Raw genomic sequence first — 20,452 nt, 5'->3', positions numbered from 1 at the left:
AAAGATGGCTGGTGCCATCTTCCTGTGCTAGTTCTTGTAAGTCTGTTAAACTGAAAAGGATGTTTATCTGTAAGAGTCTGCAGTAGGTAGTCTCATAGACACAGCTTTATAAATGCTTTCTTTAGCAGCCAAGAGAAGGCCGTCATCTGAGACCATTTCTCACAGCCAACCTTCTAATGAAAATCAATTCTCAGTTCAGAAAAATCTACTTTTCTCTGTTTCAAGGTGGCAAAATAGCACACAAGCCAGATTCACTTCTTGATGAAGTCAAATTTGAACACTCATACTGATAAAATCAATCTCTTCTCACTCCTTTGCCTCAGGGAACCCACTGCCTACCTAGGTTACCAAGATTTCTTCCCTCCTGTTTGCCGAAACACTACTCCAGTTCCTCCTCAGCTGTCATGTTTATAGAGAAATTCATGTAGGTAAAGAGTAATAATTAAATCCAAAGATGAGGAACTATAAAGCTGTTGATATAGTTGCATTAAAAAAGCTTTGATAAACTCAACTTGGAGTAATTCCAAGAAATTGTTTCACCCCTTTCTCTTTGCAAGTCACTTAAGGCTGTGTTTACTATCCCCTGAAAGCACTGTATACTGGAATCACAGACAGTACAAGAGCTGTCCTAACTTAGAAGCTAATGTGATTACTGCAGTAGAAAGACTCTACTACACACTGTTTTATTATGTTTTTTTCTGAAATCACACATTTCTTCTAAAAAACTTCTCAAATTTACTGAGTTTACATATTTCTGACTGGCTGCCTTGGGTCACTACCATATAAGTACGCTTTCTCGGTGTATTATAGCATTTGTGACCTGCCAGCCTTTATAGCCATCTCCAACTTGATGAGTAACTTCCTACAGAATTAAAAAAAATTTTAGCTAGTCACACACAAGAGAGGCAATCTTGCTTACCGTTGTCAAGACTCTCATGATTGTGTCTATGTGCCAGCGTTTGGAAGGAGCGTATCTGACAAAATTAAGAAAACAAGTTAGAGCAATAACTGCTAGCCTTCAACACCAGCAAGAAACCCATCATCATCATCATAACCTCCCCCTTCAGTTACTCCCTAGCCCACTGTTTCCCGAGAGGGACACACCAACAAAACACACACAGAACACCACACACTTCACATTCTTCGACTTTTTTGTATTAATGTCGACATCAGAAAGCTGAATGAATATACAAGTCTGTATAGTATAGCACAGCCATATCTTACATATACAATACCTCAAAGTCAGGCTGCTGATTACAATGGCTCAACAGTAACGAGATCATCTCGCTTGCACAACTAACCAGAGAGAATCAATGTGTGTGGAGGAGGGGCAGGGCCAGGATGTCAGCGCAACTACCTGTTCCAAAGTGCAGCAGAAATGAATATACTAGACTGGTTTAGTGATATGAGGACTACTCATATGGGATACACTAGTCTGTGTCCCAAGGCACTAGTGTGTCCTGCTCCTGAGAGTGGGTTAAAACTGCCAAACCACACAGAGATCAGCGAACGGAGAAGAGACGACCAACATATTCTCTCTTGGGAGGTGAGGAGGGGAAGGAACAACACACAAAATGCTCATAATTGCAAGGATGTACAAAAAGATAATAGCAAGTAAATTGACCCCATACTTTTCAGCTGCAAGAAATATTCCAGATGCACAGTCTGCCTTGAACTCTGGTTCACAGGAATCTAGGAAATACAGCAACTCCTTCATCATTCCACGGACATTGTTGCCATTAACAAGAGCAAAACTCAGTTCCATTGCACGCCTAGGGCAAAAGACAGAAAACCAACAAAGTATCTTCACCTAGTGAAGTAAAAAGAAAAAAAAAAAAAGACAGGCAAAACAAGTCCAGCTGCTCAAATGCACTTACCTTTTAACTAACGACGTTTATTAATCCTGCGAGAACAACCTTCCACATTAAATGTGCCAGTATTTTTCTCTTTATGGGCAGACAATAAATACCCACCCCCCAAAAAATCTAAGGGGGAGTGGCGGTGTGGGGTGTTCTAGAAACACCTGTCTCTATGTCCTAAAGGCTAGAAATACCTTTCAGCAACCACAGTCTACCAGCATTAAGGTCTGGCTGTCCAAGTTTTTGTAATTGTATGCTGGTAATTTCTGACACACAACTGCAATAAGTAACCCATGCTACAACACACTTTCTCCAGCTTCAGGGATCCAGAAGAGACCCATTTTGATCTCCATATATTAGAGATTCAAATACAGTAGAAATTTAAAATATTAACTGATAAACTTTATTGTATCCTGTCAGATAGACTACGTAATATTTCTAGAACCCAAAGTTACCCTGGTGCTCTTTTCAGAACCCATGTCTCTCGCCACTATAAGCTGACACCACAACTAAACAGAGTACTGGCTGTTTGCTATTCCTTGTATACATTAAGAGGTCAGAGGCTAGTCCTTAGCCCTTGTACTCAAAGCTTCTGTAGTTGATTCTAGCATGGCTCTACCATTCTTCTGACATTTTTTGAGTGAAGGCTACCATCTTCAACTGTGATTCATTTCTGTACAACGTTGGCAATTACAGAATCACAGAATCACTAGGTTGGAAAGGACCTTCAAGATCATCAAGTCCAACCATTAATCCAGCGCCACCATGTCCCCTAAACCATGTCCTGAAGCGCCACATCCACACGTTTTTTAAACACTTCCAGAGATGGCGACTCCACCACCTCCCTGGGCAGCCTGTTCCAATGCCTGACCACTCTCTCGGTGAAGAAATTTTTCCTAATATCCAATCTAAACCTCCCCTGGCATAACTTGAGGCCATTTCCTCTTGTCCCATCACTAGTTACTTGGGAGAAGAGACCAACACCCTCGTCACCACAACCCCCTTTCAGGTAGTTGTAGAGAGCGATAAGGTCTCCTCTCAGCCTCCTCTTCTCCAGACTGAACAACCCCAGTTCCCTCAGCCGCTCCTCACAAGACTTGTGCTCAAGACCCCTCACCAGCTTCGTTGCCCTTCTCTGGACACGCTCCAGCACCTCAACATCCTTCTTGTAGTGAGGGGCCCAAAACTGAACACAGTATTCAAGGCGCAGCCTCACCAGTGCCGAGTACAGGGGCACAATCACTTCCCTACTCCTGCTGGCCACATTATTCCTGATACAGGCCAGGACGCTGTTGGCCTTCTTGGCCACCTGGGCACACTGCCGGCTCATGTTCAGCCGGCTGTCAACCAGCACCCCCAGGTCCCTTTCCGCCGGGCTGCTCTCTAGCAACTCCTCCCCAAGCCTGTAGCGTTGCATGGGGTTGTTGTGGCCAAAGTGCAGGACCCTGCACTTGGCCTTATTAAACCTCATACAGTTGGCCTCTGCCCATCAATCCAGCCTGTCCAGATCCCTCTGCAGAGCCCTCCTACCCTCCAGCAGATCAACACTCCCACCCAACTTGGTGTCATCTGCAAACTTACTGAGGGAGCACTCGATTCCCTCATCCAGATCATCAATAAAGATATTGAACAAGACCGGCCCCAGAACCGAGCCCTGGGGAACACCGCTTGTGACCGGCCGCCAGCCGGATTTAATGCCGTTCACCACAACTCTCTGGGCTCGGCCATCCAGCCAGTTCCTCACCCAGCGAAGAGTAAACCTGTCTAAGCCACGAGCCGCCAGTTTCTCCAGGAGAATGCTGTGGGAGACGCTGTCAAAGGCTTTACTAAAGTCCAGGTAGACAACGTCCACAGTCTTTCCCTCATCCACTAGGCGGGTCACCTGGTCATAGAAGGAGATCAGGTTGGTCAAGCAGGACCTGCCTTTCATGAACCCATGCTGGCTGGGCCTAATCCCTTGGTTGTCCTGCAGGTGCCCTGTGAGCACTCTCAAGACCAACCGCTCCATAATCTTCCCCGGTACAGAGGTCAGGCTGACAGGCCTGTAGTTCCCAGGATCCTCCTTCCGGCCTTTCTTGTAGACGGGCGTCACATTGGCAAGCCTCCAGTCTTCTGGGACCTCCCCTGTTAACCAGGACTGCTGATAAATGATGGAGAGTGGCTTGGCAAGCTCCTCCGCCAGCTCTCTCAGTACTCTCGGGTGGATCCCATCAGGCCCTATAGACTTGTGGGTGTCCAGGTGGTTTAGCATGTCCTTGACTGCTTCCTCCTGGATTATGAGGAGTACATTGTGCTCTCCATCCCCGTCTTCCAGCTCAGGGGGCTGAATACCCTGTGGATACCTGGACTAGCTATTAAAGACTGAGGCAAAGAAGGCATTAAGTACCTCAGCCTTGTCCTCGTCCTTGGAGACAATGTTCCCCGCCATATCCAGTAGGGGATGGAGATTCTCCTTGCCTCTCTTTTTGTTGTTAATATATTTCTAAAAACATTTTTTATTATCCTTTACGATTGTGGCCAGACTGAGCTCTAGCTGGGCTTTTGCCTTTCTAATTTTGTCCCTGCTTGACCTAACGAGATCCTTGTACTCTTCGTGAGTTGCCTGCCCCTTCTTCCAGAGGTGATAAACTCTCCTCTTTTCCCTGAGTCCCAGCAAAATCTCCCTGTTCAGCCAGGCCGGTTGCCTTCCCCGCCAGCTCTTCTTACGGCACATGGGGACCACCTGTTCCTGCGCCTTTAAGATTTCCTTCTTGAAGACTGTCCAGCCTTCCTGGACCCCTTTGTCCTTCAGGACTGTCTCCCAAGGGACTCTCTCAACCAGTGACCTGAACAGGCCAAAGTCTGCCCTCTGGAAGTCCATGATAGCAGTTTTGCTGACCCCTGTCCTTACTTTGCTCACAACTGAGAATTCTATCATGTCATGGTCGCTAAGCCCAAGACGGCCTCCGACCACCACATCTCTCACCAGTCCTTCTCTGTTTGTAAACAGCAGGTCCAGTAAGGCACCTCCCCTGGTGGGCTCACTCACGAGCTTCGTCAGGATGTTATCCTCCACACACTCCAGGAACCTCCTAGACTGTTTCCTCTCTGCCGTGTTATACTTCCAGCAGATGTCCGGTAGGTTGAAGTCACCCACAAGAACAAGGGCCAGCGAATGCGAGACCTACGCCAGTCACTTATAGAATGTCTCATCTGTGTCTTCATCCTGGTTGGGTGGTCTGTAACAGACTCCCAGCAGGATATCTGCCTCATTGGCCTTCCCCCTCATCCTTACCCACAAGCACTCTACTTGGTCTTCACAATCTTCGATTGCTCTGCAATCAAAACACTCCCTAACATACAGAGCCACCCCACCACCTCTCCTTCCCTGCCTATCCCTTCGGAAGAGCTTATAGCCATTAGTTATGTTAAAACGCATTAAAACAATGCTGACTATTCTTTAAAACTGAGCATTTGGTGTGATGCAGAACCCAAACTGCTAAGCTGTGTCCTCTTCATACTATCAGGAACTTTATTCTCTCCCTGTCACTGACATAGCCTACTAGAAGAGGAGAATAATCCTCATAGCACATCAAAAATGTTCTCCCCCATTTCAACTACCTTTTGAAATCATCTGGATAATTGCTGAACTACATTACACATACAGTGATTTTGTGTGCTTGTTGTGCAACAGCATACATCCAAAATTATGCCAAAAGGCCTAAATTTTGTATTCCATTTCTATTTTGTAATATATATTTTCTTCAAATAGATCAGACTTCAGTGTGTGTTTAACGCCAGCAATTTTTATTAAAATCAAAACACTGAGATGCATGAGTTATGCTGACATCCTCTCATATATTTACTGACAGCAAACCCATAAGCTGTCCCACTGATTCTGTCTTGCTCCAGTGTCAAGCTTGCCAACCTACCACTACATGGACACAGTTATTTTTTCTGATTGCTTAGTATTTTCCCAGTGTTCACAAAACAACAACTTAGACCAGGCACATTACCCAATCCAATGGTATTGGTCACAAGATACTTATTCTCAAGAATCTGAAAACATCTAGACAGCACTGTTTCTCAACATCTCCCTAGTTATTATTGTAATAAGAAGGATTTCTACAGAATTGTGAACTGTAAATCTGTTATTTTGCCTTTTACCCAACTAATAGCCAGGGACCTAGAAAACAGAGGTGTTCAGAATCAGGGAGGAAACACATAACTAAAATGTTACCTTTTACCATCCAAGATCTGTAGCTGGTTGAAGACCTATACCATTATTAGAATTGTTTTCATCCCTCCAATTAGTTCCCAACTCCTTACACCTAACCCTACTGGGTTATAAGTTTTCCATGTTTAACTCTTCAGTCACATTACAGCAGATATATCAATACTGCAAGTGCACAGAGGTACTCTACAATCTTAAAACCAGGCATTTATCTCAGCACATATTGCTTACCTTCAATCATATTACAGAGCACATTTCTGTCATGAAGTTCCTAATCATGTAGTTTGATCATATTAAGCAGACAGACAAAAAGACTTGAATTAAATGGCGAAGCCATTCTGAGTTACACTACATGGACTACAGATGCGCTGCAAAGTTTAAAAGATTATGAGGACAAGACATGCTTCAGATAACCAAAACCAGGTATCGTGTCTTTCCCTCAAGTCCCAGCCCCTGAGACTTGCTACCTGGGGGCTCTGACATCCAATTAGCGTATTGCTTCAGTGAAGACAGTGCATTGTCAGCAGCACGAGCGTCAGCATGGCAGCATCATGCTCTGCTGATGGATCACTCAAAAGCTTCATCATCCAACCGCACTCAGACATGAAGCTCTATCATTTGTAGCATACCTATGTTTTTCTAGCAGGCACCAACAAAATGCTTTCATTGCCTTCTACCCAAAACCTAGATGGGTCTTTGCTATTCCACAACCTAGCCTCATGCTGGCTCTGGCACCGAACAGCAACAGCAGCCTGACTTGCTCAGCACATAAGATACAAATTTGTTTTGGGATTGATTGCAACCGTAAAAGATAGATGATATGATACCCACGATGTAACAGTTAAAACTAAGTTTCAGAAGCAAGACAGATCCAATTTCTTTCTTATTCTGTACATATTAGACTGAGCAGTGCTGTTAAAAATCTAGATCTGATTCAAAGATAAGCCATGTGTTTGAAGAATGCCTATCAGAACGAGTATCTATGACATACCTAATCAGTTTGACAACATTGAAAATGAGGTTGAGCAATTTTGAAAGTATATTCATGATGTGACAAGAGTTTTGGCCTGCAGCAGACAGATTCCACAAGAAGCAACAGGGATGCAACTGCCCTGATCACTAACGTGTCGTATGCTGCACTGAGCTTAGAGCACCAGTTATAGAAATAACAACGATGAGGAAGAGAGTTCTGAAAGAGCAAGCAAGCAATCCACAGGTTGAAAGACTCAATTTAGAAGAGCAGTAATCCATACAGGTTGGGCAGAAGTGAGATCAGACAATTCAAGACTATCCATGAGTGTCTGAACGAAACAGGAGAAAGTTACCATCATGAGTAAAAGGAACATAACTGTGAGAAGAAACAGAGGAAGAAGTTTACACTGAGTATCAGAAAAAAGTCTTCCTATAGTGAGAAGTAAGGTTGCAAGCTCTCCCATAGCCCAGAGAAGTAGTAACATACTACTATTTAAAAGACAAATGAACATGAAGAATACATAACAGGTCGTGGTTTGTAAGCAAATTACTTGAACGGTCAAGTAAGTCTGAATTCTACCACTACCTAATAAAATTTAATCTAGAATACATTATTTGAATGGCTTAACATTGCTTCCATACAACATGGCACTGCCTGTTCATCTAGGAAAGAAAAACAATACAGACAATGTCAGAGAAGCTTTAGCTAGGATCATACTTTATGGAGGCTTTCCAACTTGTTGCGAGCACCCAATCTGATCTCCACTGACTCCATGTGGGGGGCAGGGGGTGGAAATCAGGCAAACAAAAAAGTCTTTTTTTCCAGTCCAAGATGCATAAAATGTAAAAGTAGCTTCCCAAAGATGGCTGCACATCTTCATTACTTTCCTTGAAGTATGAACCATACTATGCATTAATATGTCTCACAGCTCCCCAAGATTATTGTTATTTTCCCCTATGCCCTGCTCATTTTCCATAGGCTGTAAACCTTGAGAATCTATTTCATTGATATTTCAATTACCTTTTAATGGAGACATCCAGATCCTTCAAGCAGTCCACAATTGTGCTTCTGTGCCGCTGTACTGCATTATGGTCTGTCTGCACAGTTTTCAACAATGATGTCAAAGCTACATATCTGGGATAAGGACATACAGTAATAAATAGTTGACAGTAGGCATTTAATTTGTATGCACAGATGCTCACACACCCCTGCCCCAACTTAAGTCTTACTTTGCAACAGAAATGTGTTCTCTTGTACTCAGTAACGAATTGAAATCTTCCAGGGGACTGCCTGGCCTATCTTCAAAGGTGAGTTATACTAAACTGTAACAACATCCTGCTCCCTGGACAAGCACCTGTCCCAATTCCTGGGCACATGTCAGTTGTCCAGTCTTCACGAAGATTTTGAAAAGACAAGGCAATTAAAGATTAGACCTCCAAAGATCACAGAATATCTCAAGTTGGAAGGGATCCATACAGATCATCTGCATCCAACTCCTTGCTCCGCTCAGGACTACTTAAAAATAAACCATATGACTATTAGCATCATCCAGACACTCCTTGAACTCTGACAGGCTTGGTGCCATGACCACTTGCCTTGGGAGCCTGTTCCAGTGACCGATCACCCTCGCAGTGAAAAGTCTTTTCCTAATGTCCAATGTGAACTTCCCCTGACAGAGCTTCATTCCATTTCCTCATGTCCTATTGCTGGTCACCAGAGATCAGCACCTCCCCCTCTGCCATCCCTCTTGAGGAAGTTCATACAGTCATAGCATAGTTTGGGTCAGAAGGAACCTTTGAAGATCATAGAGTCTAACCCCCTGCCAGGAGCAGGGACATCTTCAACTAGACCAGGTTGCTCAGAGCCCAGTCCAACCTGACCTGGGATGTTTCCAGGGATGGGGCATCTACCACCTCTCTGGGCAACCTGGGCCAGGGTTTCACCACCCTCATGGTCAAAAATTTCTTCCTTTTATCTAGTCAAAATCTGTCCTCTTTTAGTTTAAGACCATTACCCCTTGTCTTATCACTACAGGCCCTGATAAAAAGCCTGTCCCCATCTTTCTTATAAGCCCCCTTTAGGTACTGGCAGGCTGCAATAAGGTCTCCCCAGAGCCTTCTCTTCTCCAGGCTGAACAACTCCAACTCTCTCAGTCTTTCTTCATAGGCGGTGTGTTCCATCCCTCGGATCATTTTGGTGGCCCTCCTCTGGATGCACTCCAACAGGTCCATGTCTGTCCTGTGCTGAGGGCTCCAGAGCTGGATGCAGCACTGCAGGGGGGCAGTCTTCACCAGCGTGGAGTAGAGGGGCAGAATCCCCTCCCTCAGTCTGCTGGCCACACTTCTTTTGATGTAACCCAGAATACAGTTGGCCTTCTGGGCTGAAGTTTCATGTCATCATACACTCAAACTAGCTGAGTTGCAATTCCCAAGGCTAGAGTCTTCTACCTATACCATGATTTGCAATCAAAATGCCTACAGACAGACTTTAATTATAGCAGTTGCAGCAATTCCATGTCCAGATTCATAGTGACCAAAGCACAACCAAACTTCCTTGTTGCCAACAGCACACAATCAGAAAAACAACAGTCTTTGCCTACTTTGTCAGATCTCCAATGCCAACTCTGATTTGAATGTCACCACAGACCAGCTGGGACAAGACAGGAGATTCACAGGTTATTGGAAAAAACACTTAATTAGATTAAGAAATCACACGTTATGGATTAGATTATACACCCAGACTCATCAACTAAGAAGAGCAGTGCCACAATTAAGATTTTCAGGGAAAAGAATGCACCAAGAAAGAAGAAAGGTAGACAGTCATACTAAACCCAACAACAATACTTCCCAATATGGTCTTCTGAAAATATCTACTTCAGCATAATCTTTGTGTAATTGCTTCTCACACATTTTAAACTGGGTGTTGCCAATACACACTTCGTACAACTTACCTAATATTTTTGTCGTTGTTTAATAAGAAACGGCCTAGGATGTTAATGGCTAACACCTGCAGAAAGAGTTAGGGAAGGTCAGTGATCAAAAAAGGCTTCTTCATTGTTGGTCAATGGTCATCTTCATTGTTTCAAAATTATTTTGAAGGCAACATGTCAAAGCTACCATTGTGGTTCTTGGCCAAAAGCATAAAGAACTCTAAAAGCTAACTAAGCAGAAGAAAATTTAAGACAAACAGCACAGGCTCTCCCCTGCACTCAAGAGAACACAGTCTGCAGGAAGTTTTGCTTTTTTATTTTTGTTATTTAAAAAAACCCAAAACCAAAAACATCAACACAACTTTCTGAAGAGGCTACAGTCTTATTTAGAGCCAACTGCAGAGCCATGTTTGGGTGAAACAACTTTGCTTTATGTCCACTACACAAATTACTCTTATATAAACCTAGGGAGAAAAAAAGGCAATAGCAAAGGCAACGTACTCTCAGTCCACTCTCAGATTTTATGTCCATAATAGTCAGCACAGTTTCATAGAGAATGGCATTTCCCACATTTTTACTTGTTTCTGTATTAGTGGCAACCTGGAGAAAAGAAACAAAGTAAGTGACTCCAACACATCCAAACCAGATCCCCTTTGTGCTGCTCTGCAGAACAGGCAATGAAACTAACCAATCCCCAGCAAATAAGCATCACACTTCTTAACATGTGTCTTTTGCAGCAAAATTCAACCCAGCATAGCAACCAGCTGTATCCTCACCAGTGCTGCTGAAGCCAAGTTATTAAGAAACCGAAAGAGAATGTTTAAGATGCTCATCAACCTTGCAGACCTCACCTGTGCAAGTATATCATTCATTGCTTCACTAGAATCATCATCATTTCGCCCTAATATTCTTAGTAACCGCAGGATTCGTACCTATTTGACAAAACAAAGCAAAGAAAAATCTCAGTGTTTTACATGCGGGCCATGAAATGTCCAGTACACTTCCTAAGGAGTGGCAAAGCAGCCGAACAAGCTGCTGCTTTCTATTCCTAAGCAAAATGCTTATTAAAGATAAGACCTTTACCAACAAGAATAGGCTTATGCTGTGCTCATTTTCTTCCCACTAGCTGGAACTGTTAAGAGTACCTCCACTACCCACTAGGCACAGCCTTGCAAGACCAACAAGTGCTGCTGCTTCTCACTTTTGTCACAACTTCATATAATATGATAAAGCACTGCAACTGCTGTTTAAACTAAGGCAGGTGTCTTTCACTAAAGTAGATGAAAAGCATTTGCACAATCAGCTCTAACAAAGACACAAAATCTTAAAATCAACACAGATGCCCTGGGGTACCCACCTCATCATACCCAATTCTCAAAACACAGTAATAGAATTAAAGCTATCAATCGTTTGCATCAGTTCTTACCTGCAAAAAGGGGTCACTGATCCCAGACACATCATGCTCTGGTGAATATCCAGACATGATAAGGTTCTTCAGAATACGAACTAACTGGGGAACAAGCTGTGAAGAAGAGAGTTGTCCTATTAGGGTGTTGTTCCTTCCCCTCCCCCAGCTTTGAATTACAGGTCCATGAACAAATCCTGTATTTGAAAGCAAGTCAGTCTATGGATTCTTCCACAAAGTTCAACCTGCTGATGTTCAACCTAGACCTGATGTTATGTGAGTATCTACAGCCTAGCTAGGGCCACAACTAAAAACAGTGAAGCTGTGACTTGAGCACCATTTTGTATCTTTGGAGCACCAGGCATAGCCAAGAGTTTTGATCTTTTCAAGTACTGTACTGCTATGATTAAATTATTAATTCCTTCAAGTTTGACACTGCATCCAACTTAGCTCCTAAAAAGAAAAGCTTTGTGATCTGCTTCCTTTCCAAGAGTTTCCAAGTAGGGCAGAGAATGGATTTCCCTCCAGCTTTCCCCCAGGACTCTATTTTAGACTACTTCTTCCCTGTAAGTAGCTCCAGGGTCTATTCTCCTCTTCATCCCAAACTTCTCGACAAGAGCAGCAACACTAAACTAACCAAATTTTTTACTTCACTGCTGTTAGAAGGGTTCTGCATAATAGCAGAGAAGCTGATGGAAGCACTGCTATCCTGCCAGGTTCAGGAGCACAAAATCATAACCATTTACACTGTTGGTATTTTCAAGTTTCTTTCCAGCTGTGTGGGCTAAAAAAAACCTAAAACCAACTTTCAGAAGCAGTTCAGATTCCTCAGATGTTGATGGCACTGGTCTCCCAGTAGATATGTACCTATAGGCGTAAGTTATATTTCAAGACTTGTACACAGCTTTGAAGAAATGCTATCTATTTGCAAAAGTCTGGTTCAACTCCCTCCATCTCAGGCATCTCTACTGATGCACTTCATCTGTCAGGGCAGCTCTGAAGAACTGTAATAGAATTTCTCCATGGTATCTCATACACACCAAGCAAGTTATCAGCTTAGGGCAGAATATGGCAAATAAGCCAATCATTAAAGCAGACAAGCTATAACAAACTTACTGTTTATCTCCAAAAACCTTCATAGCAGCTATGAATAACAAAATAGTCTCAGGAATTAAATGGAAGCTCATTTCCAACACATCCTATGAAAAATCTTAAAGATTGAAAGACAGAAACTGGACTAAATTTCATTGAACTGTAAGAGAAAAACCACTCCTGGTGGATGACAGGGACATAGATCTCTACAAGCTCTATTCCTTCCACAGAAAGTTTCTTCTATCCCTCTCAGTGCTGGTATTATTAAAATAATCGAGACACTGGCTAGAGATGAGGTGACAACCCAGACAGAGGTGTTACGGTGGCTGCACTAAGTGAATTTTTCACTCTTGAAGCATGGCTAGCATGAGGACAGCATCATTCTTTCTCTCAGCTCCATACATGACAATTACAGTTTATCAAAATGTTCACTACAAAACCCTTCCCCATGATTCACCCTTAAGACTTAACAAATTTTCCCATCCTTGAGATGGACTGCTCCTGCATTCATGTATGCCTACTATGAGTCAGGGATCGCATTCACACTAAATTTTTAGCAGATCAAAGATTGCTTATAGTTAAGTTGCCACTTCTGACAACATCAAATCAAGATGGTGCTTCAGATTCAGGACAGATAGTAGCTGAATGCGCCAAAAGCACAATGTGACTTATAGAGCACAACAGCAGCATGTAGACATACTAAACGGGCAATGTCTCCTGAGTAAAGTCCTGTACATTTGTGGTACAGTGCAAGAAGAGAACCAGCTGAGTTTCCAATATCGTCTCTTTTTATTCCTACCTTTGCTCTTCAGGAATTGCATACTCCTCTGGAAACATGCATTTCGTAAAACACACAAACAAAAGGAACCATAAATTTCCTATTATCTGCCTTAAAGAGGAAACCAAAGGATGCTGCAACATCTTCCCTCAAGACAGAGCAACAAATAAGTGGAGTGACCTACTGGAGCATTCCTGGAACCCTGATTAACATTTTCTTTGTCTTCTAACATGCAAGGGTTATCAGGACTGAGGACAAGACAAACAAAGGGAAACATTACAGCCATGGAGATTGGTTGAGGGCCACCCCCCAATCTTCCGTAGTCAAATCACACCCATGAAAAATATCAGCAATGCAGCTGTACTCAGTAGCTCTTTCCAGCACAGCAAGCCCACTTACAGGTGGCTAAGTAATTGTCTCTCCTGCCCGCTTTTGGGAATCACCCAAAGTTGCCCCATGATTCAGGCAAAACACAAAGCCCAGTTTGTGATAAGAAGAAAGCCCATGGCTACAGTTTGCATAGGTGTAAATAAATTCCCTAAAGTATTCCTCAAATGAGACACAGCTTAAGGAAAGCAGGCTTGTGTTTGGAGAAGGCCACAACTGAGATTCAGGGCTGCCATGGGTATAGAGGTTTAGTGACAAGACCAGATCAGTGCACAAAGAGCATTAGACAAGTACAATTGATCTGAGCATGTGGCATCAATCACAAATGTGCCTCACAAGATATAAACATCTACAGATTCAATGCGAGCATGCACCATCTAGAAGAATTAACTCTTACCTTTTCATTCTAACACACAGCAGGATTCCAAACAGACAAAAAGGACAAAACAGACGAAGCAGGCATTAGGGGCAGATCAATGTTATACCATCCACAGCGTAAACAACTACAAGAGATAGCTAGAAAAGAACATACCTAGTACCTAGATTTTATGGACTTTCTCTCTTTTCTCACAACTATCATCTTGACTGAGCAATTAGTAGCAGGGATGGCTACCTTCAACATGACCCTAGTCCCACTTTCATTCCTGCTTTGACATATACGATCAGGTCAAGGGAAGATGCATGCCAAAATGCTAAGATGCATCAAAGGATGTACTATTTTAAATCCCTAATGATACAGACAAGCCACGGAAGAATAGTAAACGGGGCATGCAAATAAATAAGCACCTTTAAGACTTTTCGGAGGAGCAAACGGTCAGTTCTGTTCTACCAGCTTTGTTCAATTTGTCCTTCTTTGACCAAAACAATCAGAATGACATAATCAATGCAATTTTCAGATGCCATTCTATTGGCAGTCTTTCATATGGCAATAATACTGCATAGCAAATTGTAGCAAACAGCATAAGGAAGTCTGTGCTGGGGGCAGGGAGGGGAGGAGAAGCAAACATTCTTAACCAGAGGAGGAAAAGTGACATTGACTCTCAAACCCTTAAGTTAAAATGGAAAACTGTATAATATAGCATGCACCATAGATGAGGTATCTACAGAACTAGAACTTCCATTGGTATTTTTGACCTGAGTTTACAAAATTGTGTGGCTGTGGTTAAAGCATGTTTTCATCTTTGCTTCTTTATGTTTAATACATTTGCGATTCCAATGTCACTATGCAATTAGCTACACTGAGTGGAAAAAAATCTAAGGAAACATCAAAGAGGACACTTTAAATCTAACCTTAGGATGAGTTTCATACTACTGCACAGTCTTAAGACTGATGTTTTGTAACCTAACCATTTATTGAAGGGGATTAGGGATATATACAAAATTAGGATATACACAAAAGTCCCCAATTTTTTTTTTTTTAATTTGATAACGAGCAGATAGTACCATTGAATTCTTCACCCAAATAGTTGTAAGGATTTTACTACAAGACGTGCACACTGCTTTCACTAGGGAGACTAAGAGGACACACCGGGGGGCAGAGGGGAACCCACCACAAACTAAACCATAAATATTAACTCTGCAATATTATCAGTTCACACTTACCTTTCTAAAGTGTGCAAGCATGTCTGGGCTTCTCTCACACATCTCTGTGAGGAGGACAACTGACGTGTGAAGAACACCTAAAGGTGAGGAGGGGGAAAAGAAAAAAATATCTACATATAACATAATTTCATTGGCTCCAGGCACATGACAAAGATCACAAGGAAACAACAGGAGATCATTAAAAAAATATTCTTCTTGAATCCAACATATCTATCCCAAAATATATTTGCACGTGCACCTGTGCTAAAGGAAAAGCAAATAGCAATGTGCTCATGTCTTAAAGCTGCAACTGAAAGCCAAAGGAGGAAAGAAATTTGACTTTGTCTTCAGAACCTTGCATACTAAGTATACAGTCACAGAATCACAGAATCATTAAGGTTGGAAAAGACTTTTAAGATCAGAGTCCAACCGTTAACCCAACACCACTATGCCTACTAAACCATGTCCCAAAGTGCCACGCCTGCATGTTTTTTAAACACTTCCAGTGATGGCGACTCCACCAACTCCCTGGGCAGCCTGTTCCAATGCTTGACCACCCTCTCGGTGAAGAAATTTTTCCTAATATCTAGTCTAAACCTCCCCTATAACAACTTGAGGCCACTTCCTCTCTTCCTATCACTAGTTACTTGGGAGAAGAGACCAACACCCACCTCACCACAACCCCCTTTTGGGTAACTGTAGAGCACAACAAGGTCTCCCCTCAGCCTCCTCTTCTCCAGACTAAACAACCCCAGTTCCCTCAGCCGCTCCTCATAAGACATGTGCTCCAGACCCCGCCCCAGCTTCGTTGCCCTTCTCTGGACACGCTCCAGCAACTGAATGGCTTTCTTGCAGTGAGGGGCCCAAAACTGAACACAGTATTTGAGGTGCAGCCTCACCAGTGCCAAGTACAGGCGTACAATCACTTCCTTATGGTAACAGCCAGACGGTAACATAGTTGGGCTAGATGAGGTCTCCTTCCAACCCAAACCATTCTATGATTCTATGCAAACATAAGACTCTAGAAGGACAATGTGTCTTAACTGCATTGTAGGCTTTGGGTTCCTCACACCTCCTGATTTTCTCTTCTGATTTAGGTACCCTAGCCAGCCTTATGTGACCTGAATTAGGCCTTCCTCAGAAGGTCTCAGAACTCAAGTCTAGAGAAAGACTATATTCTGACTGCTTGGTCAAGCCAGTGTCTGTGCATTGGCAGCCAGCTGCCGTGTGCCCTGCCTTAATAAAACCCAGTCAAAGTGTCTCTGAAAATAGTTAGAAAAGGCATGTCAGTTACAACCCATTTAACTAGATGTCAGTGCTAGACAACTTGTTAGTGAGACATAACTTTTCAAAGCATGAAACTTCAACAGCGAGCATTACTTTGCATCTGCATTCAGTTGTAACACAGCAATCCTTCTCAGATGCTAAATTTTTCAGTTATTCATTTTCTGTAGCTGTTAAGTCTGTACTGGAGAGCTCCTGACTCAGAAAACTAATAGAAGCCTGCTTAATAAGCAATGTTTTCTACAGAGATGACATTTATATTCCACAAGCTATGAAGCTTTCTGACCTATTGCAGATTCTATCCAAAATCTGTTTTGAAGTACATAAATATCTCTCTATAAAGCTTGTGTCACAGCTCACTTAATACTGACACTGCTTACTTATCACTGAGACTTCCCAAGAGGCTGCTAAACGGGTTTCATCTATATTCTGCTTCAGAACACAAATTCTGCTCAACACAACACCCACAGCTAAGATGGCTAGAAAGGAGATGCTGATTTTTAAAGATGAGGAAAGCGGAAAGGATCATCCAGTTCTTGAATTCAGGTGATCGTACACTCAATTCTCTGCTTGACCAAGGCTTGAAGAGAAGCATTCCCATCTTTAAAGGGGGAACACAACAGCTCTCAGCTTTTCATGGTTGCGTACGACAAAGGATCTCACACTACCAAGTTGGATCATGTAGGCATCACTTACTGACAAAGAGTCTTAAAAAGCACTGCCTATTTGCAGCAGTGCCTGGTCTAAAGGTTCTCACCTTCACGTTTTAAATCAAGGTAAACTAGCAGCACACGCACAAACTACATTCCACATGTAAAACTTTCAGGTACAGGACAGTTTGCAACACATGCAGCCAAAAAAAAAAAAAAAATTAAACAATAGCTTCTCAGGAAGCTACTTTGGCCCATTAGTACTGTTGGCACTTAACAACTACCCTTTCTTGAGACAGAATTTCTCCCTGTAATGGGTTTCCAGCACTGCAAACATCCACTGTAAAACTCCTAGTACATCCACCTATTTCCTTAAAGCACATGCTCATTGCAGATGTGCAACAGGACTAAGACTTTGGGAAGTGACCACTAGGCTTGATACACATTTATCAAGGTGTTAGTATTTCTCCACAAATAATTTTCTGGAAGCGCCTGTGCAAGAAAATACATTAAACAGAGTAATTTTGCAAAAGACCATTAAAGTGAGAATCTGTTTTATGATTTAGTTCTGATAAAAACAGCACTGAAGAAAGACTCTTTTGTGATGTAGGTACCTCAGTCCTGGGAATGCCTGCTAAAATGGTAGCAGAGAATCCTACAGTGCTATGCTAACAGAAGACAAAAAAAAAACCAACCTAAAAAGTACACTTCAGAGTCGCTTTAGGCCGTGTATTGGATAAAAACCACAAACTTTTCCATTCTACCCACTCTATCAAAAAAACAGTGAAAGAGTTCCTTTTGCACCTATGCCATGTAAAAGTCCTGCTGACTGGCAATGTCATACACATCCCTTCCTTCTGAATGGCATTTGCTTTCACTGCATAGAAATGGGAAGAAACAAATCATACAAAATACACCTCAAAAGTTCCTTCCAAACAAAAGGTTTAGGTAGCAAGCGTACATCCTGTAAAAAATGGCATAGCCTTGGCAAGTAGAGTCTCAGATATTACCATGGTTCTTCTCATTCAGCAGGTTTTTGGTGGCTGGCAGGAACATCTCCATGAGTTCAGGCACCTTTCTAATGACATGAACAGCGCACAATGCTGCCTGTATAGGAAAAACAGCTCTTTTAGTACATACGGTAACAAGAGCGATACATGCTTTGAGAACATCTAGCACAGTGGGAACTATCACAAATTTCATTATATACAAAAGCCTAGAAAGTTTATGGTACATTTTTCCATCTCTCTGCTACAAGTGATACTAAACAACATCACAAAGAAGAGTTCATAAAAACTACCACGAGTGAGGAGGGAAAAAAACCACTGAGCTACAAAGTAATACTCCCACTAGCAATGGTTTATTTTTACATTATTCACTTCAGAAGTGATATTAACTGCAAAGCAGCTCTGCCTTTAATAACTGCCTTTCAGTCCGTCTTCCTGTTACTAGGGAGGGGATAATGTATTGGAAGCAAATAATGATATTTATGTCAAATTTATGGCTCACTTTCTTTCCCTTGAGTATCATCTCCTTCCCCACAAAATAACTTCCTCCTGCAGGTGATGGGTCCTATGAAAAACAAAAGTATACTGCAGAAAAATTGCCTACTACACCTAGTGTGCAGAAGCAACAGGAGACACCATTCTTTGCAGCTGCTTGAGAATCAAGTGCAGTGAGGGCCTCTTCCTAAAATACAGTAATACCTCTTAGCATTGCTTTCTCTAATCTCTCTCTAGATCCAGCACTAGACAAAGTAGTAACAATGTATGTCTTCCCAAGTCCTAGGTATTGGGATAATACTGCTTCCCACCTTCCCCATGACTTAACAATGAAATAAATTTAAAAGGACAAGGGTGATTACACTTTGCAGGTGCTATGGCACACTTCTATGGAAACAAGACAATTTACAATTGTTTGCCTGTTTCAAGCCCTTAACACTTCTATCTCACATACTACTGTCATCATCATCAACAGAAGAGATCAAATAGGTTCAAATCTTCAGATATCAGCCTGCACTGTTAATGATCAAAGTTTCTCTGGATTTATCAGATAAGATATAGAAATAAAACTGATGACTAGGAGTTTGGAGTTAATGTCTATGAACAAGCAGGTGTTCACATTACCACCAATAACCTTAAGGTAGAGAGTATCAAAATAGAAACAACTGCCTCACCTGTTGGAGGCTTGTCTTTTAGAGGGTTATACACATTCCTGCTACAGATAGGCAGAGAGTTTTGCCCTCTGTCTTGCACACTGGGAAATACTTAGCCAGTGTGATCCAAGCCATGTAGTATTACAGATATTAGCAAGGTATCTGATCAATCTTTAGTTTTAATCCATAACAAAGTATTCAAAAGTTCCTTGAAGTACCTTCTTCCTAAGATAGGAGTTTGAAGTTTTGAGAAGCTTTTCCACCTCTCCTGCAAGGTCTCTGCACATTTCTGAGGAGCCCATGCAGCCAAGAGTGCAGAGTGCCAGCCCCTGCACGTATTGCGTGCTGTGATTAAGGTCACTGTAAACGAGAACAAAAAAACCCTATCAGCATGCACAGAGAGAACCTGAACACACAAGAAAAGGCATCTATATCTACAGTCATCTAACCAGCTGCACACGTGGCCCAGAACTCCTCTCTGCATTCTCAGCTATTTGGGAGCATGACTTAGGAGCAACAGCAACTTTGAGTGCATGTACCACAGGGTTTGCCACCACTTCTACTTAGAATCCTCAATTATAAAGACAAAATTCTTGGTTAAAACTATCAGGTGGGTATCTAGAGATTGAGCTGAGAAGAAGGAAGACCACACAGAATTCCATTAAACTTCTAAAATAAAGACAAAACATTTCCTTTTGGAACTTGCATGCAGAAAAACCTAACATGAAGTACGGTCCTGTAGTGACTCTGTGGGTTGTCCCGGTTTAAGCATGTTCTAGGATAGACTTTAGCTTCTGCATTTACAAATCAAACAGTATATAAATATCTATGTAAAAACATGCCCTATCCTGAGTGAAAACCACAAACCTCACCACTCGCACAGATTGAAAATAATCCATACAGGGATTTTGTTTAGCAATCTTAACTATTCATATGCCTAAGGAAGTTGCAAAAAGCAGTCAATAAGAAGTTAAAGCCACCTAACAGTAGATGCTGTTCATGAAGCCAGCTACCAATGTCACACTAAGTACAAGACAATATAGCTTCCACATGGCAATCCCAACAGCCTTTAAAACTGATTTCTACACTACTTTTCCATCAGACTGTTTGGTACTCATGTTGCCACAGTATCCAGGATTCAATGTT

The 20,452-nt window shown here is 42.3% G+C and overlaps 1 protein-coding gene across 2 annotated transcripts in view; it reads right to left on the bottom strand.

The window, feature by feature from the left end:
- Positions 1–20,452, bottom strand: part of AP1G1 (adaptor related protein complex 1 subunit gamma 1) — a gene marked incomplete at its 5' end in the record, with an annotated part of 37,928 nt that overhangs the window by 10,148 nt on the left and 7,328 nt on the right. Inside the window, 11 exons of one of the 2 annotated variants that reach the window (XM_082005588.1) lie at positions 920–974; positions 1,632–1,772; positions 8,066–8,179; positions 9,996–10,051; positions 10,476–10,574; positions 10,826–10,906; positions 11,401–11,496; positions 14,034–14,042; positions 15,239–15,315; positions 18,162–18,258; positions 19,525–19,666. In XM_082005588.1, coding sequence (XP_081861714.1) covers positions 920–974; positions 1,632–1,772; positions 8,066–8,179; positions 9,996–10,051; positions 10,476–10,574; positions 10,826–10,906; positions 11,401–11,496; positions 14,034–14,042; positions 15,239–15,315; positions 18,162–18,258; positions 19,525–19,666 — 967 coding nt within the window. The remainder of the gene's footprint in view (positions 1–919; positions 975–1,631; positions 1,773–8,065; positions 8,180–9,995; positions 10,052–10,475; positions 10,575–10,825; positions 10,907–11,400; positions 11,497–14,033; positions 14,043–15,238; positions 15,316–18,161; positions 18,259–19,524; positions 19,667–20,452) is intronic. The other variant, XM_082005589.1, reaches the window with a different exon arrangement.

The sequence above is a fragment of the Phaethon aethereus genome, assembly GCF_964289735.1.
Source record: "Phaethon aethereus genome assembly, chromosome: 13".
NCBI classification, from domain to species: domain Eukaryota; kingdom Metazoa; phylum Chordata; class Aves; order Phaethontiformes; family Phaethontidae; genus Phaethon; species Phaethon aethereus.
This window is presented reverse-complemented; position numbering and strand designations above follow the sequence as displayed.